Here is a 24,295-nt window from a genome sequence, read left to right on the forward strand (position 1 = left end):
CTACACATAGGAAAATTTATTTTCTGAACACAGATCTGGGCCGGACTGTTCAAAACCGCGATGAGCGCTAATCGGGGATTAAATTGTTTAACCGACGACTAAAATTTAATCTGCGATTAGATTGCTTTGCTCAAAGCCCGATTAGTGATAATCCAACTCTGATCGGCGGGTTAAATTTAGTACATCTCCGGAGGAGGATTAACTCCCTAATCTGCCGATTAAACTTGAAGAAAAATGTCCACCTTGTTGTTTTATCTCCCTCGCGTTGGACAAATGTTATCGATGTAATCATAACATACTCGCTTATAGCGAGTGAGCTTCGGGCTCATTAGAGCTTCGGGAGAGCGTCCATTGAATACATCACAAACCTCATAGAGGCGGATTTGCGGAGAAAACCGAAGCGTAGCCATGCTCTTGAACCAATAGACAAAGTGCTGCTAACACTAAGATTTTATGCTAGTGACAACTTTCTTCAAGATATCAGCGATACAGTTGGAGTAAACAAGGCCACAGTTTCACGGGCAGTTTTTTTGGCCAAGGAAGCCATTTCAAAACAAAAGTTTCGCGCAATTCTGTGACGTAAAACAGCGTGAGAATACATTATAATCAATTAAAATAATCCACTTTACGCTTAATCACGGATTAGTTAATCGGCGGATTTATCTCCTTTTGAGCAACCGTTTTCTAAACCCCGATTAGCTAACCCACGATTAGGAAATTTAATCAACGACTAGGCTTAATCGGAGGTTAGTTTAATCGCGGTTTTGAACAACCGGACCCTGAGGGTCATCATGGCCATTTGCGGGCTACATGGATGATTTGTTTTCTTACCACAACTCATGGCCATTTGTCGTCGCCGAGCCACGAAACATTCTTTCCTGATGACACAGGCTTTGGTTACTTGTTGTCGAAGGCTAGCGGGTCAAAATAAATGCAGCTTTGCAGAAATCATACACAATTCGAATCTATACGGCGAATACAAGACTGTGTGCATGCGCCCATGATGTAATTTGCCTCTGTTATGGGCGGGAGGGGGTGGGGGGGGGGGGGGGGGGAAGGGAAATCCTTCCAAAAAATTATCGATACAAACTGGATTACGATTGTGTTACATCACTTGAACGCAAGATTTAAGTAAATCGCTGAGACCATAGTGCTGAGACTCTACAAAGGTCACAAGGTGATGGCGTTTCTCACCATAGTTGGCGGCTATTGCTGTTCCGATACGAAAGATATCACTGCTACCCTGGTCCCAGAGGTTTTTCTTGATTTTTCTTCTTTTCGCGAAGCGGCGAACACCGCTTCGCGGCTTTCTTGCAGCTCTCTCATACGGAGAAAAATCAAGAAAAACCTCTGGGACCATGGTATATCACTGCCGGAGTCTGTGGAAATTATTCCTTTGCCTAGCTGTAATCGACATATTTCACCCTTAAAAAATCTCCCGGGTTCGGGCTATATTTAAGCCCTTCCCTACCAACTTAACGACATTAACCAAGAGATTATAATCCTGCCAAGAAATTATGATCCTGTATTAACTTATGTTCACACATTAATAGCTGCCATTGAAATAGCCGCCATTGAATAAGTAGAGAACAAAAACACATCAATCCAACTGTTTAATCCGAGTTTCCCTAGTGGCCACAAATTGTAAGGATAGATGAAATAAATTTGTTGTGGTATTAGAATACATTTCCTGATCTGGATAATTTCATTTCCATCGGTGTGCGTTACAGCCGTTTGTGAAGGAGCGTCACGGACTGACGTTACCGTGACTTTAAGTCGTGACCTTTGACCGAATGAACTACCGGTAAGTTACTTTCCTCAACAAAATCTGGACCGCAGCATAAAATGGAGAATAGCTGTACGACTTGTAAAAGTAAGTCATCCTTTTTATAGCTGTGAAGCGGAGTTCAGCGCGATAATTTCATTTAAAACCTGCGTTTTCGGCTTCGAATACATTTTTGCACTGAAGTGTCAAGTGTTGGGAATATGCTAATTAGTTCAAATTTCAGTGAAATTACTCAATTTTCGAAGACGTTTTATAAAGCGCTCGCTTAAAAACCCAGACTAGTTTTCGCATGATGTATAAGGAGAACACTTAGACACGTTATAGCCAAAAAAACGAGCCCGATTGAACAATGGCCACATATCGAATAGTAGTATATGGGGTATTAGTCAAATACTGTTTTGAAGCATATTCAATTTTTTTTTCCTGTTTTAAGCCTCCCAGCGTTAACAACCATCGCAAGCTCGGTTGTTAACGCTGGGAGGCTTAAAACAAGAAAAAAATTGAATATGTTTCAAAACAGTATTTGACTAATACCCTATATACTACTACGGGGAAGGGGGGAAGGGGAGAGATTCCTATTAGATAGAAACGACCCAGCTGTTATACCGCTCGAACAGCGGCAATGGTTCGAGGAACAAACAAGTGTGCCGAACAATCAAGCAACTGTCAACTTCCCGAGGCCATTCAAAACCTCCCTCCAGAGCTTCGTGAGAAAACCCTGAAGGCGTATATCGCCACAAAGCTTTGCCAGCGAGCGGATTTGGGCTGGGACAAGGTACACGAGCATATTTCAAACTGCCTTTCTGTCAATTCATGCAGCAGATTGTGCCAATGATAATTTGCTTTGAATATCCGGACTGCTATTTCGAGGGTTGTTGTTTCCCCTGTTCCGAAAGGGAGGGAACTCTTCATAAAGTATCGCTACCCCTGCGAAATAAATTCCCAGTAGTCTGGGAATTCCTAGGAATTCCTAGGAATTCTTAGGAATTCTAAGTTATTCCAAGACATGCAAATTATGCTTTATCCAAGACCTTGGAATTTCTGGGAATATTTGGGAATAGTGGAAGTATGACTGGGAATTATTGGGAATTCCTAGGAATTCCAAGTTATTCCAAGCCATGCAAATTATATTTAATCCAAGACCTTGGAATTTCTGGGAATATTTGGGAATAGTGAAAAGTATGACTGGGAATTATTGGGAATTCCTAGGAAGTCCTATTATTTCCCAGACTGTTTTAAAAAATGTGTTTGGAATATCTAGCAATTTTTGGGAACAGCTAAAACACATGAAATATTGTATTTGAAATTTCTATAAATTTCCCAAAATGTCAAAATTAAAGATGAACTCAGTGCATGAATCAGTTTCTGTGAATTAGTAAAAATCAACAGGATCATTTCCCTGCAGTTCCATACCTTTTTATTGTTGTCAAGCTCCAAGGTAATTATTTACAAACAAATGTTACTACATTAATTCCAGTTTAAGTCTGACAACTCGACATAAAACTATAGCACTCATAACATTGCTTTTTAGATCCAACCTGATTTGTTAGTGTATATGTGCCCGTATGGACCCTTAAATCAAACACCCAGAGTTTAACTGATAGAAAAATGGATGCTCTCAGATTTGATAAATAGATTGAGCAAAAAATTCTTGTCAGCATAAATGTATATATATATTATTTACAATTTTGATAAAACCAAAAGTATACATATGCATGTATATATTTAATGTAATTGTAGATTCACACACATACCCATCACAGCCCACTGTTGAACAATTTTTGACTTGATCCTTTATGACTTTAGGAAAAAGAGGAAGACATCTCTCACAGATGTCAGAGTGAGTTTCCACACACTTGCTGTACATTTGTAAAACTGTACTGTGACATTCTCTGGACAAATTACCTGTAGTTTCATTAAAACAAGGATATCTTTAGCAGCCTCTCATTGTCATACAATGTCTTGAAATTAAGGCCAGAATAGCCATACAGGCATATTCTTTGGCAGAAAATGTTTTTTTCTTGTGAACAATTAGTTTCACTTTCATCAGAGGAGTCCAGTGAATGGCCGTCAGTGTCAGAGTTCTCAATTTCTTCAGAGGAGTCAGAACTAGAAACTTCAACATCATTATCTGAATCACTGTCTGAGGACAAATCTGAACTGTTGTGTGTATTACATCAATTGGTATTTCTGTAGTCTTTTCAGGTACAGTGTATAGGCAACTCAATTTCATCAAATGCTTCTGTGAAGCTTCAATTCTTACATAAAGGTTGACTCCATAGTCCATCAAAGTCATCCACAACATTTCTGCCAACAGCCATCTCACTCAGGCGAGCCGAAAACTCTGAGGTGTTCTGTTCATGGTGCTGGAAATGATCTCCAGGAAAAAGTGATGCAAGAGAGGGAGATGACATCAACTGCCCTGGGAAGACTGCTTTAAGCAATTTATGTGGTCAAATCTTGTAGATTTTGGTATGGGTATAGTGGGATCATCAATATGTTTCTTGTATTTCCTTGTCCTTGCGGTCACTTTAATTCATGGCACAACAAAATCAAAAGAATAAAAAAGATTATGAGTCAGTGGGAAACAAATAAATAACTGACATAAATAAATGACAAATTAAAAAAAACCTACATCTTGATGTATTGAAAAGACTATAGATCTCATATAATGTTAATCCTTATAAATAATTCAAAGGAAATGAATTTCTACTTGCTGCATTGTGCTGACTGGGTGTTGAAACACGTGGGCTCTCAAAATAGATTTGGTGGACTTACAACAAGCTTAAGCTTATTTCGCAGAATTTATCTCGTTTTCTCAGGTCAATCTGAAACCTTTTAGGTGAATTTGGGCTTTTGGGGTTTTCAAAGAGCACACAATGCATTGCTTAGTTTGATTTATTTAGAATTATAGCTTCTCATAACAGAAAATCCCTATAAAATTGGATTCCTTACCTTTGCAGTGAACTTGATTTAAGTGCCTCACGATCCTTTGTTATCTTGACAACCGTCGGGAACAGATCAACCAGTTAAAGTACGTTCCATTTTCCTCGATTTCTTCGTAAAAAGTTTGTGTAGTTTTTTCCTTTTGAAGCACGACCCATCTTTCAAAAGACCACCAAAACAGCGTGGAAAGGGAAGCAGACTTGCCATCGAAAGCGACTGGTCTGGCAACCTCGTTGCCAGTCTCTCTCTCCTTCTTCTCCAGTTTCCATTCTCTCCTCAACTGATCAACTGAACCAATCACAGCACGCAAATTTTCACGTGACTATCCTCGTGACTGAACGTGACAAAGATCGCGTTAGTCATTCTCTTTTGGCGCCCATCTTTGAATTCAGCGTAACGGTTGATCACTCGTGCGTATTAGTAGATTTCACTTCCAAAATTATATCAAAATGGTTTTTGCTGTGGTCCTGTGACTAGAAGAAAACAGCGTGAGTGTCATTAACGAGAAACATGTTATTCTTGGCGAAGATTTGGAGCTAAAAGAAAGTCTTACAGTGGATGTTGCAACGGGGAAGAATTCAAAGGGCAGATTAGCTGTATACAAAACTATTTGGTGAGTAATCGAATTCAAGTAACCCTATATTATACAAAGTAACTTCTATTAGTTAGACAAAAGCTTTTGAATGAACTTTGTCATCACGAATCATACACGAGCGGGTCACTCAGTCATGGCATGAAATGAATTCTGGCTAAAGCAAGGTTGAAACAATTTAGGTTGCCCAGAGGGCATGCCTAAACAATTTGATTTGCGAATAACAAGTCGTTTCTCTCGCCACACTTGTTCAAACGAAACAAATATAGCAGTTCTCGCTGATCCCAGTCAAAGTTCTTGACAAAAACTCCAACGAGGCAGCCACAGTCTGCATGAGTTTGATAGGTCTCCTGTGTGTTTCAGCCTGACTGTATGGCAATCCGTGTTGATCTTCAATTTTTGTCCATCCGTATATTCTTTTGCGTTTACTCTATTATTTAAATGTTCCTTTAATGTTTTAAGTGTCTTTTTTAATATTTCTAATGTCTAAATTTGGCTAAAAACCGTGATATATATCCTCCAATTCGAGGGTTGTTGATACACTTATAGAAGAAGGAAAACCTTGATTTAGTCTACTGTAAGCTCAAGATTTATGTAACATATTTATCAATAGTATACAAGCACCTTCACAATTATCAACATTTCAACCAGCTTATAGTCAGGCCTTAATTAGCTGCATGTATTAAACTGTGAGCACATAGATATTTGGATCTCAGTCTTACAGTACCTCATATATATCGCAGTGTAATGTATTTTTTTAAATTTTGTTTTAGGTGTTATACAACAAAGATGAAGATGAAGAGGCTAGCTGCAGAATCAACACAAATAACTGAACAGCAGCTAAGTTTGCCCAAACTCAGCCTTTTTTTAATTTTAAGGAATGTCTCAGTTTTGTTCTTATCATTGATTCCTTACAATCATGAAAATCCAGATATGTTCCACACAATAACAATAATTTAAGGTAAAATGTTGTGTATGGAAAATTGTTGGATTTGTAAACTAAAAAAGTAAGTAAATTATCTGAAAAAGTTCTCTTTTTATCAAACATGTAAAAGTTTGACCTTCATATCTGTTTTCAGTTTTACTTTTGATTCTTGATGTAATGAAAAAGAAACAGGATGATTATTCTTATGGTTAAATTCATGAGAGCCAATGTAATAAACCATTCATTTAAAACCTGTTTGATGTGATATCAGTGACTTTATTTGTTATTTTAATGCTGGGCATTTATCATCAAAATTTTGTCTGGCCTACAAATGATACAAAATTCCCAGTTTTTCTCAGATTTTCCCAAAAATTCCAACCTATTCTCAAAAAATCCTACAAATTCCAAGTTATTCTCAGAAATTCCTAGGAATTTTTGGGAATTTTAAGGAATTTTCAAGGTAAGTACATTTCGGTTGGAATTCCTAGGAATTCCTAGGAATTCCGAGTCCGAATTACCGTGAAAATTCACACCTTAGATTCCTAGGAATTCCTAGGAATTCTTAGGAATTCCTAGGAATTTTTTCCTAGGAATTCTTAGGAAATTCCTAGGAATTCCTAGGAATTCTTAAAGTTATCTCACAAGGGTAAGCCCGCCGATGGAGTTAATACCTCTGATAGAAAGCAGCACTGCAAGAATTTTTTAAAAGTATGCTCCTGGAATGGTTATGATTGGCACGAGTGGCTCCTTTTTGTCAGGGAGCGTTAGCGAAAAGCAAGCATCACAAGTGTGAGAAAAAAGGAATTCGCCTCTAGCATAGCAGCAACGATATCGCGCGCAATATCGCCAACATTTTTTTGCCACTCAGGAGTGAAATATTCGTGGGTGAGAAACACAATCAAGTGGAAACTGACGAGCGTGTTTTTATAATATGCAAATAAAACCGTCTGTTTCTAAAAGTCAGTTCGAAGCGGAGGGGTCTGTTATTTTTTTTTATCAGTTCAGCTTCAAGTCTGCCGCGGATGTCTTTCTCCAGTTTCTGAACATCAACATCAGCAAGCTTTCTCTTTGATGGTTGGCGAAGCATCTTTGCTCGGACTTGTTCCTTCAGTGAGTTATACTGTTGAAACTCGAAAAGGATGGTGTCAAACTCGTGGGAAGACACTTCGTTGTTATTCAAAGCTTTGGAGAGCAATCTGTTGATTGTATCGCGCTTGGCAACGGCGAGCGTGGTAATCTCTTGACGTTTTTTTTTTATTTTCGAATCAAGTTTTTTGCTGGCGATTATCAGCCCCGAAGAAACGAGAGCGAAACACCCCCCAGCGCCGCCTAAAGGAACCGTTGCCGGCAGGCCAACCACAGACAGAGCGGAGCCAAAACTAGCGCTGGAAAACGCTGCCGAGAGAACACTGGAGTCGGCAGCACTCCAATTAACGAATTTCCTTGCCCGTTTGTATTTTTTAGCAACGAGGCGATAGTGGCCGACCTCATGGTCCAAAGTGTTGGCAATCTCGTTGATCTTTTGCAAGCGGAAATTTTCAGAAGGCGCCGCCAGTACAGGATAGAGAGGCACGGCAGGCGGCGCGCTTGGTAACACATTTGCTGAAGACATTGTGTATATAAAAGAAAATCTAATTTAACTCTAATTCAAAAAGAAGCAGGAAGCCCTTGAAATCAAAGAGTTCGCCATTTTCATGTTTGACGCTAATAGTGATGCTATTTATAAACTTGTCTGTAGAGCAGTCACGCAAAACCTGTTATGGAGAGCCATGGTAGCTTACCTTTTCAAAAGGCTTCCCTTTTATATCACACAGGGCTAAGACATCTGACTTTTTGCTATTGAACAGATTCTTTTCTTCGTCGATCAAATCACAATGAATAAAATATGTCGTTGGAGATGTAAGCCGTTTTACGAATGTTATAGGCAGCAACTTTCGCCCAATACCAAGCAAATCGGCTAAATCGCGATCAAGTTCAATCGGTTTTAACCCAAAATTTTTGATTACAAGCTTGCCAACAGGTTGATTTATTTCTGTTTCAAGGGCATATTTATATTTTGCGAACAGACCGTCTATTTCTTTTGCCAAGTTTTCTAAATTATAATGTCCTGGGGGTAATTTACTAATTGATAAAGTTCTATCTTTGTCTTTATCTCCCAAGGAGGCTAAACTTTCTTTTTTCAAAGTGTCCCAGCTGTTGAATAAACTACAAGAAATGAGTTTCATGAAATGTACTTTCGGAATCGGGTCTTCAAAATAGATAGTCTGTACGTTCTCTTGTGTGACAATAGTGAGAACAACCATGTTACATTTAACAAACAAATTTGTGTTCAAATACAATGGCGAATTTGTGGGAAGATCCTGAGGGGTTTGTGAAAAAAGCAGCAATCGCAAAGGAAAAGGCGTGGACAAATTTTTTAAACCACTTTCCAAAAGCGGAAAAAGGCCGGTTCGTTTCACAAGAAAGCATCGACGAGAAAAATAACGCAACCGCAGAAGTGTTTTTCAAAGAAAGTGAAGGCTCGTTACAAAGCGTCGTCGGCTCAGACAGGCGGTATTGGAGTGCGGAAATGAAACAAGCGCTAGGTTTGGTAGACAGTGGCGGTTTTCCTTATGAATTGTCGCCACTTGGTTCAAAAGTTTCCTTGCCCATCCCCGCGGAAACTTTCGACGGAAAAGCGCCAAGCTTGAAGAAAATATTCAACGCCGAAATCAAAATCTACGTCACGCCTGGGCAATATTTCACGACAAAATTCCGAGAAATATTTCAAAAAACCAAACTCAGGCATACTTCTGGAGCCGAATCAAAACACTGGTTAGGAGGGCCTGACATGAAATATTGGCCGCAACAGCTCAACTTCGCTGTTTTCTGCGCGACACAAGGTTGTGGAATTTCTCGCGACATCTTTGACAACGGAATAAATCTGCCACCGCAGATAAGAGCTTTTTATAACTTCCACGTGTATTTCACTGTCAGACGCATTTTGTACCAGCTAGGAGGAATTCAGAGCATGAGCGCTTTGCCCGGAGATCCGTCTTTCAGCCAATTCAATAATCATTATGACGTTGCTTCATACAAAAGGCTATGCAGCGAGTTCGGCATAGACCCCTCGAGCGATTTTCGCTTCACACACGGAGCAAACCACGGGCTTGGAAGTGTCTACGTCTATGCGGGCGGCGCATCGAAAACTGACTACCTATACCCGGGATGGAACAAATTCAGTGATGAAGGCGGGAAAGCGATTCAAGGAAACCTGATTTATTACATCGAGCCGGGTGCTTCTGGGAATGATCAAGCGGACTGGTTCGCGCCAAACACAGCATCTGGTTTGACGCAGGCCGGGTTGTCGAGAATTAATCAGTCAATCGAGGCTTTCGTTTATTGCATCCTGGGCGCGCAGGTGAACGTGCGCAGCAGTATTCTTGGCGAAGGAGGGAGAGCAAAAGAAGCCCAGAACGAGTTTCTTGTTCTGGTGGAAGACGCGATCAGACAGCCCGACCTGGCCGAGAGCGTGCAAAGGTACCAGCTCGCGGTGGATCAAGCGAAGGTTAGGCTCAATCTTGCTGTAGCCCTTATGACCTGGCTTATGCCCGCGCAAATGATAATCAACACCGAAAGTACAATCGGTTACAACAACAAGCTGAAACAGGCGGTCTCTGGGATGAAACTGGGGGTAAACAACGAGGTAAACCCGGAGACAAAAAAAGCTGCGCTCAAACTAATGGCAGGCGGCCCGTCAAAAATTGACCCTCCCAACAGCCATCCTTCCAACCCGATACTCAAAGCCGCAACAGCCGAATCAAGGAAATAAGCTTCGACCGAAACTCAACAAGCACAACCGGTGGAGTAGGATTATCGGCTTTGCTGTTCATGGCTTGGCGGTAAGCTACCGCTGCTTCTTAAAAATATTTTTCGAACAAAAAGGCCACCACGGCAAGAATAAGCAGCCAGGTGTGCTCGGCCAGAAACCCGACGACTTGGCCCGCAGCTTTGAATAGAAAATTCACAATCGATCCAATTAGCCCGGGCAGCAGAGAACCAAGTTTCGCGCCAATATCTTTTAGGCCTTTTCCCAAAGCTTTTCCGGTGGCTTTCAAAGCATTAGTGACTGAACCGACGACAACCCCTATTGTGGCCCCCGCGGCGAGAAGAATCGCGGTCAATGTCACGCCATATTTTTTGAAGATCTCTTTGATTCTTTCCAAGAGAGGCCGCGTCCTTTCTCTTTCCGCAATCTGAGTTTGCAAACGCGCGAGCTCTTCGTTTCTTTCTTCCACTCTCTCTCTTGCGGCTTCTATGTCGGAGGGCGAGGCATACTCATCTTGGATGATTGCCTGGTCTTCCTCGTTTTGGCGTTGCAGACCGCTTTCGCGCTCTTTCAGGTCGTCCAACGGTTTTGTTTGCTTGAGCCTTTCTTCCATGGCGTTTGTTTCACTTTCTTTTGCTGCGAGGCTGGCCCTGAGTCTGTCAACCTTGGCTTGTTCTTTTTCTCTGTTTCTTGCTTGTTTTGTAAGCGAGTCCAATTCTTTTTTCTTGTTTTCAAGATCGGTTTGATAGTTCTTTTTCAGTTGTTTCAGCCTACGCAGCTCTGCTTCACTTTCAAGATTCGAACCTTGTTTATCCTGAATATCATCAATCTGAGCATTAGTTTGCTCGATTTTACGTCTCAGAACTTCCACTTCTTTCTTTTCTTCTTCTCTTTGCGAATAGAGTCTTTCCGCCTGTTGTATTTGGATCTCTGCCCCTCTTAAACTTTGGCGGGTTTCTCTGATAGTATCGCGGTCTTCATCTATGATGTCTTCAGCTCTTGGCCCCAGCGCTGCTTTTTTTGCGTCTGTGAAAGTTTTTTGTAACCCTTCGTCGCCAATCTTGAAAATTTTGGACTCACCCCCCCCCCCCCCCCCCTGGGGTAAAATGAAACGATCTCAGATTCATTACCTTTTTTGCTGAAACCAATTGGGCCCAATTTTTTGAAGTCTACCTTCGGGAACCATCTTCTGATTTTTTCTTTTGCACTTTCAATCGTGGCCGGTTTGTCATCGGGATGTATGAAATCACCGAGCAAAGGGATATCTTCCAGAAAAGAAGTGTCAGGCAGGCCGGACTGCTCGTGCTGCATAGTATGCATTTCCGTTTGTTCACCCCCGTGGTAGGGGGCGCCAGGTTGGTAGGGAGTGGATGCCGCACCTGGTTGAAACGGTTGGGTTCTTTCAGCCTCTTGTCCGTCATCGTGGTGGTCAAGCTGATTGTAAAGGTCCGGGTCTTCTTAACCAAATTCGCCCCCGCCTTCCGCCATAGCAATATATTTCAATCCTGTTATTTTAAATTAGAAAAAAATCGCCGGTGTATTATACAATGTCAGTGCCAGAGAACCTTCTCCCAACGTACAACAAAAAGACATTAAACGCCTTGAAGGCCAAGCGCGAGGTCAATCGAATCACCTTTGGATGCACTGAAGCCAACCCTAGCGATAAGCTGTATGTTTCAGTGCCCAAGCTGAACGAGAACAAGGTTCTGGTGCCGGGCTCGCTAGCGCTTGTCTTTGACATCGACCTTTCTGGAGGGCACGCCGACAACTTCCTTGTCCAAAACGTCACGCGGGCGCTCGTTGACAAGCTGGTCGTGAAGTTTGGAGGCACTATCCTGCAAGACACGGTTGGCTACGACATCTACAAAGTCTTTGAAGACCTTTTCCTTTCGCTGGAAAAGCGAGACGGCATGTTTCTCGAAGGGATTCAGAGCGAGGATCTATGCAAGATCCGCTCAGGTGCGGGAGACAAGAAAACCTCGGGCGTCAACGCTGAAAACAAGCTGAACGAGGTATACGGGAAAAAATACCGCATCCGTCTCGATCATCAGATCGTAACTGACCACGGCATATTCTACCCCCAGGCCCTTTACAACAACCTCACGTTCGTTGTAACCCTTGCACCAGCCTCACAGGTGGTCAAAGGCTCTAAAAAAACCGAGCTGAAATACAAGCTGACCAACATCCGGCTCGAGTACGAAATTATCCGCAGCAAGACTCTGGTTGGCTTATGACCACGTGCAACGCCTTAAAATGGTGTCTTTCAAAAAAGAAACTGACACGAGGCTTAACATCAAAGTCGACGCCCAAAGAAGGTCACTAAAAGCCATCCTCCTACTGTTCATAGAGCCGCATAGTGAGGGCACCAGAGATTCAGAAAAATACATCTTCCCGGATCTGACGAAAGTCAGCGTCACGATCAACGGCTCGCCCAACATGATTTTCAACGACGGCATCGAAGGCAATGACATGTGGGAAGAGGCCCACCGCTTCTCTGTGAAAGAGAAAAATAAAATCGAGCACATGAATGCGACAAAGTTTTACACCGATGATAAGTTCGGGCTTTTGATTAATACGGGCTCCATGGTGGATCAGTCGATGCACGGAAGCGGCACGCGCATTGTGGACAGTACAGACGGTGTCCAGCTGGAAATTGAGCGGAAAGCCGAAGGCTCAGGCGACGTGAAATGCCACATATTCGTAATCTCCGACTCCCAGTTCAACATTATGGACAGACAGTTTGATTCTTTGCAGAATTGAATATGAACATGGACCCAAGCAAGATACCCTTCAACGCTCTCATTGTGGGGCCGATTAATTCAGGCAAATCAATGTTTGTGGTGGACCAGATCTACGGCACTTTCCGCTTCAAGTTCGACTTCATCGTTCTAATCTGCCCAACATTCGCGCACAACAAGACCTACCACAGAATTGGTGAAAACGATCCAAGAATGAATGTGATAGTACGCGAGCAGCACGACGTGGAAAAATGGTTGAAGCTAGTGAGATGGCTTTTCGAGGGCGCCAACACGCTCATAATACTTGATGACTGCACAGCCTCCAAAGATGTGAAAGGGCGTACAGGCGAGCTGGTGAATCTCGCCTTTTCTGCTCGACATATGGGCATCAGCGTTTGGGTGCTGACTCAGAAGATGACCGGCATAACAGCTTCCTTCCGGGAGAATGTGGCGGCGATCGTTCTCTTTTACACCCCCTCGGCCAAGACCACGAAAGCCATTTTTGATGATTACGCTGGCGAACTCTCTCAGGATGAGTACAAAGGTCTGATTTCAGCGAAAGTTCTCTTATCTTGTATTTTCGCTTCGTCACCCCTACGGGGTAAAGTTATTTTGAATAAAAAAAATAAAAGCTGTATATATTGTTGCACAATGGCTGGAGAAGAGAACGTCGTGACAGAAGATGTTTTAAAACTAGTGGAAGCCGAGCTGGAAGCCGAGCTGTCGAGTGGGCCAGCTGGTGGTATAGTGTCAACCGCCCCCGGACCTAACATTCCTGCTCTTCGTGAGCAGCTGGCCGTGCTGATATCTACAGGAAAAGCCAAAGAGGCCATCGGAGTGCAGTTAACCCACGAGCAGGTGAAGCGCCTGAGCGACAAAGATGTCGAGAAATACACCAAACGCTACGAGACGTACGTGGGCTCAAAGACAACAGAAAGTTTGATCGACAGCTTCATTTTTCTTGCAACCAAAGCGGTCGGAATGTCCGTCAAAATCAAAGACATCGACGCTTATAAAAAAGAACTCAGAAACGACTACATCTTAAATAAAGAGCTCTCCAATCTGGCCGGCAACCTTGCTTCGAAGTGCGGCCGGTTTCTTGCTGCGGCCAACGCGGCGCTGATCACCACAAAACATATTGATTTTAACTCGCATTTGGAGAGAAAGGACGAAGCAAAATTGGAAGAAATTCCGTAGCAATCCTCAACAACTGCGGAGGGATTGCACACAAATACTGAGTGACTTTTTCTAAGCATTATTATATTTGCTTCAGAATGTCTACAGAACAATCCGAGAGCGCACCTGCCGTCACGGCGCATTCTCAGGGCGAGACCCAGACAACACCTGCCGTCGATATCACACAGCAAGCGACAACTCCAACTGCAACTACGCGCGTAAAAAATCCCAAGCGTGTGGCTGCTGGCAAATTGGTTGCTGAAAGAACGCGGCTGGCCCGGGAACAACAGAAAAAAGCCGCTGAGGCTTATATTGCGAACAACAAGGCGGAAGCCACCACAGCGGCCCTCGAGCCAGCCACGACTACAGAAGGCGAAAGCCCAAAGTGCAGTGGAGAAAAAAAATAGCAGCCTCAACACCAACCAATGGCTTGCTGTTGGCAGCTTAGTCGTTTCACTGGTCGGGATTTATTACAAACGTGAAGAGCTTAAGGCCGTATTCGACAAAAAAACGCCTGAGCCCGCGCGTGTTGAGCCAGAACCTGCTCGCGCGACACGTCCAAAAGATTTAAGACAAATGGATTAAACATTTCCGCGTGTAATATATTGACATGAAGAAAGTTGACGTTCCCCAAATTCTTATCTCTTTCTCCGCCATTTTTGGCATCGCGCTGGTATGGTACGACTTCAACGTAAAGGTTTTTAATACAGTCCGCGATCTTTTGAGTGCAACATTGCATGACGACAAGGCCGCAGAAAACGTGGAAGAAGAAGAAGAAGAAGATATAAATTAATTTCCTTTTAAACTTTTGTTCTTTCCTTGTTATAACCAACCATGGTCCAAGAAGTTCTTGTCAATTCCTTTGATGTTGCTTTTTTCTCTCTCGGAAAAGTGCGTTCCGCGATAAGTATAGAGAAAATACCAAAAAAGGTTTTCAAGTTGTCTTTGGTGAAACTTTCCCAAACATGAATGAAGAAACTTTTGAAATTATGTATAGGAATTTTCGCAGTTTTCAGGAAAACTACAATATCCCCCAAACCGTAGAAAACGTAAAAGCCGCAAAAATTGTAGATCTTTTTCACATTCTTTCTCGAGAATTAGACGCAGAAAACGCAGAAGACGCGGAAGATCCAGAAGATGTAGAAAGAGTTGGGCAAGCCAACATAAAAAACCTTGCCCAAGTCTTAAGAGAATTTATTAAAAACAGTTCGACATAAATTAATTTTGTTTTAAACTTTTGTTAATTTTTTTCTTAATATCAAAGGTTACTATGTCAGACGACAACAAGCTTGTTAAGACCGTCATTGACGCCGCTACTCTCACTGGCTTGGTAGCTGGCATAGGCTGGGCCGCAAAAAGGTTACAAAAGAGAAATTTATTTCTGATCCCAGCGACAGCGCTATGAATTACGTGAAGTTCACCGCCGTGAAGGCGGGCAGCATTGCGCTCAAAGAGTACCTCGAGGACAAAAAAATCATCCCCACCAGAGTTTGAAATTAATTATTTAAAAAAGACTCTGCTATATAACACCATGGCAAGCATCGCGATTATGGTTGGGGGGGGCTGTGTTGAACGCCACGGCTTTTATCGGAGGCAATTATCTGGCGAGGGCGCTTGGCGGGGCCGACAAAGCTGCACTTGAAGAAAAAAGCGCCATGACAAAGCTCTCGAGGCCTATCAAGCGGCTTACGCCAAATACACGCGCGACCGCACCCATCTTCTCGACTGGATTGCGACCAACGCACAAATAAAGGCGGAGGCCAAGCAGAACTTCACCAACACTGACCATGCCTTCAAACTCTACAACCAGGCGCATCCTGACGAATGAATGATACCTCCCAAAGAGCCCAAGTTCTCAGATTTCTATTAGCCAAGCGAGCAGCAGAAAAATGGTGAACTCATGTTCGTGGGCGCCGGGGCGCTCGCTCTGGGCTATGCAGCCTTCCGGTTCCTTTAAACTTTAAACTCCTTCTTATAGTAAAGCGATGGATGACAAACTCGCAAAGATATACTACGGCCCGGGGGGGGGGCTACTGGAAAGGTATCGCCGCGTTCAAAAAATCAGCCGAGGCCGCCAAGGTACCTGAAGAAACCGCAAAAAGGTGGCTGATCAAGCAAGCGCTCTGGCAGATATTCCTCCCCGCGCCGAGGCGAATTCCTCGGCGGAAATTCGACGTTCCCACACCCAACGCGGTCCACCAGGCGGACCTTCTTTTTCTGCCGCACGACAAACTGCCCCGTGGGCGCAAAGTTTTCAAATACGCGCTGACCGTTGTCGACGTGGTCAGCCGCTACGAAGAGGCCAAATCCTTGACTTCGAAAAATTCTGCTGAGGTCGCCCAGGCCTTTCAGAAGATTTACAAGCGCGCGCCTCTGAAATGGCCTGAAATGCTGCAGGTTGACCCCGGGCGCGAATTCATGGGCGCTGTCACAAAAGAGATGGACAAGCACAAAACATATATCCGGCGCGGGCGCGTTGACATTCACCGCGACCAGGCCATTGTTGAACGTTTCAATCGCACCCTGGCTGAGCGCTTGTTCGGGCACCAGTACGCCGCGGAAATGCGACTCCCTGAGGGCCAGCGGTCCACTTCCTGGGTCAAAAGACTTCCAGAAGTTGTTTCGGCTTTGAACAACGAGGTAACAAGCCTTATCGGCAAGAAACCTGCCGTTACCATCAAAGAAAAAGCTGCTTATGCAAGGCCATCGACATCTTATTCAAGGCCTGTTGGAAAAAGCGAAAAAATACTCCCCTCCCTTGTCCAAGTTCGTTATCTCTACCAGCCCGGAGAGCTTGAAGGCGGTGTAAAAAGAGCCACGGATCCAATGTGGTCTTTGAAAGTTTTCAGCATTGAAAGATCTTTTACCAAACAGAATCAACCAGTTCTCTACTATTTGCACGACGGTCCCAAGCGCGGCTTCGTGCGTGAAGAACTGGTGGTTGTCCCTCCAAACACTACTCTTCCTCCGGCTGACGTGAACTAAATGTGAAATTCGATTGGTTCGGTGTGTATCCCATCGGGTAGCACCCACCGCTTGTCGTAATAAGCGCTCAGCCCCAGCTTCTTCTGCTCGTATGTGATCATTTGCCCGTCCCGCATCCTGAAACCTCTGTTGGTTGCCATATCTTTGCTGCCTTCCAGCGCTGCCTTAAAACGCTGCCACGTGATCTCGTTTTGCTTGTTCGTCACCCCCTTCGTGCTAAACTTCTTTTTTTCACCTCCTGCTTCGTCGACGTAATAACACTTCGAGCAGAGCGCGATCATCCGGCTGCCCTCGCACTCAAGCTTGAAGAGACCTGGGGTGCGGCCGCTCCACTTATCCCAAGCCAGCCAACACTTTTTTTGCACCTCGAATTCTGGCTTCAGATCCGGCCGAACAATGTCCTCGAGACGTTTTGCAGAGATAGCCATGTAGTTACTGTCCGTGTCCATCTGGATCAGCTCAAAATCTCTTCTGTCGAAATACCTGTCAAGAAAGTCGTAATAGAACTCCAGCATCCGCAGCTTTGCCAGCAGATAGACAGCGATTCCAACTTGAAACGGCCGTCGTCTGATTGTGATCTGAGGCTTCCGGCTTTCCAACTCATGCGCCTGCCCGATCTCGTTAAGATCAGAGTAATACGCGCTTCGCAAGGCTCTGTCGACTACCTTCTCGTCTTTGGTGTAAATCACGTTTGTTTGCCGCTACAAAGCTTCAATGAGCTTCCCGTACGCGCTGTTTCCTAGCAGTTTGAACACTTCAGCGAGCAGCGCCTTGCTTTTATCCACGTCTCCTTTCCGACGCGTCTCCGTCACCTGCTCCACGAACCAGGGGAAGATCTTGGCCGGTTGGTAGTCGATTGTTCTGTAATCCTTTGTGACTACCGCCTCGTGGTTCACGTACCACAGCAGCAGAGGGGCGTACACCAACAACCCTTCTGCAGACAGCGCCCCCACAAGTTTTTTTCCGTCTCCGCGCTTTCTGCCGGTTCGAGTTAAGTAATCGCGCATATGTTTCGGTAGAACCTCGATAGGTACCTTTTTTGTTGTAAAAGAAAGGACACATCTCCTCAAAGTTTGGACGCAAGCGCTCCGGAATCTCTATATCGGCTTCGGCAAATCCAAACCAGCTTCCTTCTTTGAGCCTGTGCGTTAGTACAGGAGCCGCCTCCGCCTGGAACTCGCCGCTGTAGTGCACGACCCTTTCCTTCCCGCAAGGCATTTCTCTGAGCATGGTCGAAAGATAGAGGGCGTTGGCGTCATAACCATGGATATTTTTGCAAAGACGCGGTTCTGATATTCGATGAGACCTTATCTCTGTGACATCAACTTCGCTGTACCTTGTGAAAACAAGGCTCGAGCCCCCGACAACAGCTTCTTTCAGCATCTCATACGCTTCTTTGCCCGGGCTGTAAGGCTCCGCGCCACGCTCAACCGCTCCCCGGAGCAAGTAATGCAAACTCAAGCCTGGGATGCTGACAGCGTCTTTCAGAATGTCGATTCCTTTCTCGGTGTAGAAGTTTCTCATCTTTTCCAGAGCCTCAAGGTCGGGAGCCACATCAAGATTGTTGTAGTAACGCAGCCAGTCTGAGAAGGTACGCATGCCCTTTTCTTTGAACAATCGCTGACACCCCTCCCATTCATTCCGCGTGAGAACGTATTCGCCCTTTAGCTTCGAATACCACTCCTCGTATTTTGGGAGCGCAGGGAAATCGAGCTTTTCGGGGGTGTGAAACCATTCGTATGGAAACCAGGATTTCACTGTCTTACATTCTAGGCTTTCACCCATTTCTCGTAGCTCGTCCCCGGCCCAAGGTAGTTGATGATATCAAGGAAACGGAATCCCCATGCGAGCAAGAACATGGTTTTGTTCCCGTTTTTTGCCACTCTGACTTTGGGCGATTTTTCCGCAAGGCGGCCAGCGAAGTGGTTTTTGATCAGATTCAGATCGTAACTGCCTGAGTTGAACCCGACGACAGGAACCTGGTTGCACTATTCCTCGATTTTTTGTCGCTGCGCTTTTGGAAGCAGGTACACGTCTTCTGGTACAAACTCCGCTCGCACCTGAGCCCGGGTGTTTTTTCCGCGTCTCTCCAGCTCTTCCATAAACTTGCGGACCAACTCCGCGGGGTCTCTTTCACAGATGTGGGTGGGCTCTCTTTCAAGGGTGTCGCCAACGCTCGCCGAAATTGGCACGTGCGCGTTTTCTATCGTGAGCGCGGGCGTCGGCTCCTTCCGATGATTATTATCGCCATACGCCTCGAAATCGTACAAGATCGCGCGCGGGTAGCTTTTTGTTTCGGCCCGCGGTGGATCAGCGACGATTTTCCCAACTTCGCACGCCCATGCCTCGATAACTTGGTACCCGGCCTCTTGCAGGAATCTTGTGCGTTTCATTGTGGCTTGGTACCTATCTTCGCGCGTTTGGTTGCTGCGTCAATGATTTTGTCGCGATCTTGCGGGTAACATTTTCGACCCCCGTGCCAGTGGCAGCCATGGTATTGAAATACAGTCTTCGTTGCGTGGTTGTACCCGTCGACAGGCGCGCGCTCAACCCAACGTTCGCCGCCATGCCTGCACTTTGCGTGGTGAATGTGGATTTTCCGCCGCTTGGCTTCTCGATCAAGCCACCGGATAGAAAGCTTTCTCGAAAGCTGTCTGCGGGGCTTCGACCCTTTCCCCCGGGCAATCGATTACCGTTTTTCCTTCACTGCAGGTTTGGAAATGACGTTGGAGACTGCAAACTTGTATGAATCTCGCTCTGCAATGCGTGCATGCATAAATTTTGGCCAACCTGGCAATATCTTTGATGACGAAAGCGTGCCCTTCGTAGATACCGATTGTCAGAATGTTCTTCAAACTAGCTGATGGGTTTCGTCTAAGGTGCCATACCACTTCTTCCCCACTCTCGGGCTCATACACCCGGATGCCGAGCCAGTCCGAAAAAGCTGTACCTTGATTCAGATGCCTTTCAATCTTGTCTAATTCATCCAGAGACGTTTTTGGGCAGTCGGTCGGCATGGTTTTGAGTTTGAAGAAACTCTTGGCTAGACCGCGGGCTGCTTTTGTGCTTCGATCGACACGCGCTCCTCGGTGCACAGCGATACAACGCCAAAGACACAAGTTGTCTTTATACGTGTCCAAAGCCACCATTGACCCGCCATGGGCAAGGTTGCGCAGCCAGTCCGGCAAAGAGCCTGCGCCCAACAACGGCTGACGGTCAATCACAACCTTCAGGTCAACATTAAAAAAGCTTACAAACTCCCACTTTGTTGATGGTCTTTCGATTTTGTCATGGTCCAGGCGTTTCGTCTCTTCTTCACTCAGCCATTCTTTTGCCTCTGCCAGTCTGTTTATCCAACGTGAGCCGTGGTTTGTGTAGTACAGAATCACCGTTCAATCTTCAATGTTGCGCAACTGATACGAGAAAACATGCCTCAGGTAAAACGATGTGTCAACATTTTCTCGATTTTTTTCCATAAAGTTTGTTGTTAGGTCTTTTTCCAGACCTCTGATGAAGCGCCATCGAATATAACGCCATCCTTTACTCTCTTCCCCCTCATGTCTTGCATCATCGAACAGGCCCAGAATCTCATTCTGGTAGTCTGTCACTGTTCGGATGTTCTGTGCAGGATAAGGGTCGTACTCCCTCAGAAGCTCTTGCTTTTTTTCACCTTTCTTTGCCGGGGAGGGGGTCTTGGTTGGTAAGGTTTTGGAAGTAAAGGTTTTTGCAAACGCTTCTCCGTTTCTTGGGAAATAGGTTCATCCAGCACGTTCTGAACAATCTTTCTAACAGCTGGCTCGTTTTCTGAAAGTAATTGCTCTAAATACTGCAACGTTGCTGGATCAAATTTTGCAAACTCTTCTTTCAGAATTTCTTCAAGTTTTTGGGCAACATCAGACATGACATCAACGATATAACTTAAGGTGCTCATTTCTCTAATACGGTTGACTTGAACTCAAGCAAAACAAGTTCAAAAGTTTTCTTTGCTTTTTTGTGTTTGCGGATTAGCCGGTGTTTTAGCGCGCTCCCGCCGCAAGAAATGCAAAGACAGTAATCACACAAAACCCCAACTCCACAGCTGCCACACGGGGCAGGAATTTTCATTCCTTTCTTGAGTTGGTAGTTGTGCTGCCTGCAATAAGCGCCGACACAGCTCTTTCCGCAGTTTTCTTTCCGGCTCCGCATCAACCACGCACACTTGTTTGTTCCTCGAACCATTGCCGCTGTTCGAGCGGTATAACAGCGGGGTCGTTTCTATCTAATAGGAATCCCTCCCCTTCCCCCCTTCCCCGTAGTTGTATATAGGGTATTAGTCAAATACTGTTTTGAAACATATTCAATTTTTTTCCTGTTTTAAGCCTCCCAGCGTTAACAACCGAGCTTGCGATGGTTGTTAACGCTGGGAGGCTTAAAACAGGAAAAAAAATTGAATATGCTTCAAAACGGTATTTGACTAATACCCTATATACTACTCGAATAGTTGGTTTGTAATTATGAAGTGAAACTCGATTTTCGATTTGCTGGGACTGTGGCGAAACCTTATCAAAGAATATGTTTTCTCGTAGCAAGAAATATCATCTAGAACCAAAACGTAGGCATAAACAAAGTTTCGGATACTTCTCCTGTCAATTTTGTTGTTTTTTGGGAGGCACGGTGGCCTCATGGTTAGTGCGCTCGTATCCGGATCGAGCGGTCCGGGTTCGAGCCCTGGCCGGGGACATTGTGTTGTGTTCTTGGGCAAGACACTTTACTCGCACAGTGCCTCTCTCCACCCAGGTGTATAAATGGGTACCAGCGATCTTAATGCTGGGGGTAACCCTGCGATGGAGTAGCATCCCATCCAGGGGGGAGTAGAAATACTCCTAATCGCTTCATGCTACAGAAACCGGGATAGGCTCCGGCCTGATGGGCCACTTGGCTCGTATGCAGACTTTACCTTACCTTTACCTCCTGTCAAATTAGTTTCTTTCTTCCCCAAGATATAGTCTTTACTACTTACGCAATGACATTTACGCGAATGCCAATTTATGCTAATTATTCTGCCATTCTTCGCCAGCGAAAGTGCGAAAATCGATTTTCTCAAATAATTCGAAAATCCGCCCGTATTTTGAGAAATTGAAAATTAAGACTGGTTTCATTTTTGACCGTGGCCGCAATTTTTGCATTTTGCTCCATTTTCCTGTGCATTTGCTCTCAACATGGCACAGCAACTCGCGACCATTGAGGCCGTTTTTGGCGCGGGTGCCGATAAAGTTGCGCACGAGGCCGAAGTCACTAAGGTCGCTTCGTCTGCCTCCGGGGAAGCTGCAGCCGGAGGTAAGCAGTTGCTTCCTTGTGAACTTTTATACGGCTAGGACGGGAAGCAATTGAAGTCTTTACAACTCACATTCCCCCAGTTTATTTCGGCTAACATTAAGATCTTAGAAACGTTGCTTTCGTCAAGTCCCAGTTAGGCCCCGGGGGAGGTACTTTTTGAATTTCTGGGTGGGGATGTGCCTCTGTGACCCTGGAACCCTTAGCCTATACCAGAGCTAGTTCAGCTGAATTTTGCTAACATATACTAGAGTAAACTCCCCGAATCCCCCCATCTATTGACACTGTTAAGGATGATTTGCGTAAATTTAAACCTGCCGATTTAATTTTTTTTATATTTTTGAGTGGAAATTCTGGTTTCCTTACCCTAGATAAAATCTTCAACCAACCAGTCAGTTTTATGAAAAATGATACCCTATTCTAGACCCAAACGCTCTGATTTATATACCTTATCCTAGAGTAAACTGCTTGAAAACCATACCCTTCACAGCGGCACATACCTATATAGCCCATATATGGCAGTGCTCCCCCCCCCCGGGAGTGAGTCTCAGCAATATCTGGGGTATCTGATATTTCTTGCCGTGAAAGTCACCCGTTTTCAGACTCGGGCTATTCTTGCTTTTGACTAAGATTATCGTGCTACAAAGCTGCGCGAGAAGTTTTCCTGGGGCTCAAATGTGGAATATTTGAGTGCGCAAAACTTCCACGCTGCTGACGCACTTAAGCCTCCCGCTAGTCCGACTCGCGCTGCAGAGCAGTGTTCATCTGGTACCGACGAATTTTGCTTTCGCTGGAACTTTAGTCCTGGTGGTTGCCCCAACCCTCAGTCGCGCAGGTATAAGCATGTTTGCATTCATTGTTCACAGTCCTCTCACAAAGGCAAAGCCTGCACTGGGGCTCCCACTGGGGCTAATCCCACTAACAACAAGTAATGAACGTTTCGCTCTGATTGTTCCCTGCATGCGGCCTCCTTCGATACTTCAATTTTCAACCCGCCTGAGGAATGTCCCCTGAATTTCCACGCTTGGCAAAGAGAACTTTCTTTTCATTTCGACAAAGATTTTATGCTCGATGGTCTGCAAAATGGTTTCAAGCTAATTAAAGAGCCAGATGTTTCAGGCATTGCTGGATATGACGCGGTGAATTATACTAGTGCTACCTGCGACGAGTTCAAACCTGAACTGGACGGGTTATCTGCTAAGGAACTTGGTCTCGGGCGAATCTCTTGCGTTTTAGTTAAGCCCAAGTGTATTCATGCCATCGGTCGTGTCCCTAAAAAAGATTCCGAAAAATCCCGCCCTATTACTGACTGCAGTCGTTCACAAGGAAACTCCCTTAAGGTTACTTCAAACCTTCGCGGGGCTATATTGGTCGATTGTTTTTTGGTCAAGAAAATTACTGTCCGCGAAGCACAAGTTTGCATATTGTGAACGCTAGGGGTTCTGGTATTTCATTGGCTCGGGGCTTTCAAGTTGACACATTCCTCTGTGAAGGCGTGATATGTTCATAAATCTTTAGAAGGCGAAAACTCGCACTCGTTTTTCGAGAGAATCCCTTCTCTTTAAATGAATTAATAGGGTATGCAGATTTGACGGTTTTCCATGAAATCTGTTCAGAACATTCACTGATAGATATGGAACAAAAGCGTGTCGGCGAATTCCTTTATTTCAAATACTTTCCTCGTGGCGGCCTTTAACGTAACAGGTTAGGCGAATTTTTTGATAGTCGAACTTGACAGATCTATAAAAAGACAACCAATAGAAATAACAGAAAATGCTGACACTTTTCTGGAGATTGAGGCTTTGTGATTAACACTGCACAGTTATTTTGCTTGAACGATTGCACTTGATACCCGATTAATTCGCTGGAACGTCAGTCGGTCGTTTTGGAGTTGACGGCCTCTGCCGCCTTTGGAAGGCTTGTAGGACCAGCAATAGCGCGACAAAACACTAGAATGCGCGACGCTGTTCCAGTCGAGAAGCGTGTGGCTGTGAGTTTGTGGCGCTTGGCAACTGGTGAGTGTTAT

The 24,295-nt window shown here is 44.7% G+C and overlaps 1 protein-coding gene, 2 long non-coding RNA genes and 2 pseudogenes across 3 annotated transcripts; 2 read left to right on the plus strand and 3 right to left on the minus strand.

The window, feature by feature from the left end:
• Positions 1-3,538: 3,538 nt before the first annotated feature.
• LOC149113326 (uncharacterized) lies at positions 3,539-4,949 on the minus strand. Its single transcript, XR_016206767.1, has 2 exons — positions 4,742-4,949; positions 3,539-4,315 (listed from the first exon to the last, which is right to left on the minus strand). It is a non-coding gene; the product is annotated as an uncharacterized LOC149113326 (long non-coding RNA).
• Positions 4,950-5,261: 312 nt separating this feature from the next.
• LOC149113327 (uncharacterized) lies at positions 5,262-6,504 on the plus strand. The gene is made up of 2 exons (XR_016206768.1): positions 5,262-5,345; positions 6,098-6,504. It is a non-coding gene; the product is annotated as an uncharacterized LOC149113327 (long non-coding RNA).
• Positions 6,505-8,587: 2,083 nt separating this feature from the next.
• Positions 8,588-10,060, plus strand: LOC149113328 (uncharacterized). Its single transcript, XM_089288512.1, has one exon. The coding sequence runs from the start codon at positions 8,588-8,590 to the stop codon at positions 10,058-10,060; it is 1,473 nt and encodes a 490-aa protein (XP_089144638.1).
• Positions 10,061-10,109: 49 nt separating this feature from the next.
• On the minus strand, positions 10,110-11,545 carry LOC149113329 (uncharacterized; annotated as a pseudogene).
• A 4,594-nt stretch (positions 11,546-16,139) lies between these two features.
• LOC149113330 (uncharacterized) lies at positions 16,140-18,762 on the minus strand (annotated as a pseudogene).
• Positions 18,763-24,295: the final 5,533 nt, after the last annotated feature.

Source organism: Orbicella faveolata, unplaced genomic scaffold, assembly GCF_042242905.1.
Source record: "Orbicella faveolata isolate gen_17 unplaced genomic scaffold, um_ofav_v1 contig_15, whole genome shotgun sequence".
NCBI classification, from domain to species: domain Eukaryota; kingdom Metazoa; phylum Cnidaria; class Anthozoa; order Scleractinia; family Merulinidae; genus Orbicella; species Orbicella faveolata.

Coding starts and splice junctions, on each gene's coding strand:
- LOC149113328 (XM_089288512.1), top strand. CDS start 8,588: ATGGCGAATTTGTGGGAAGATCCTGAGGGGTTTGTGAAAAAAGCAGCA.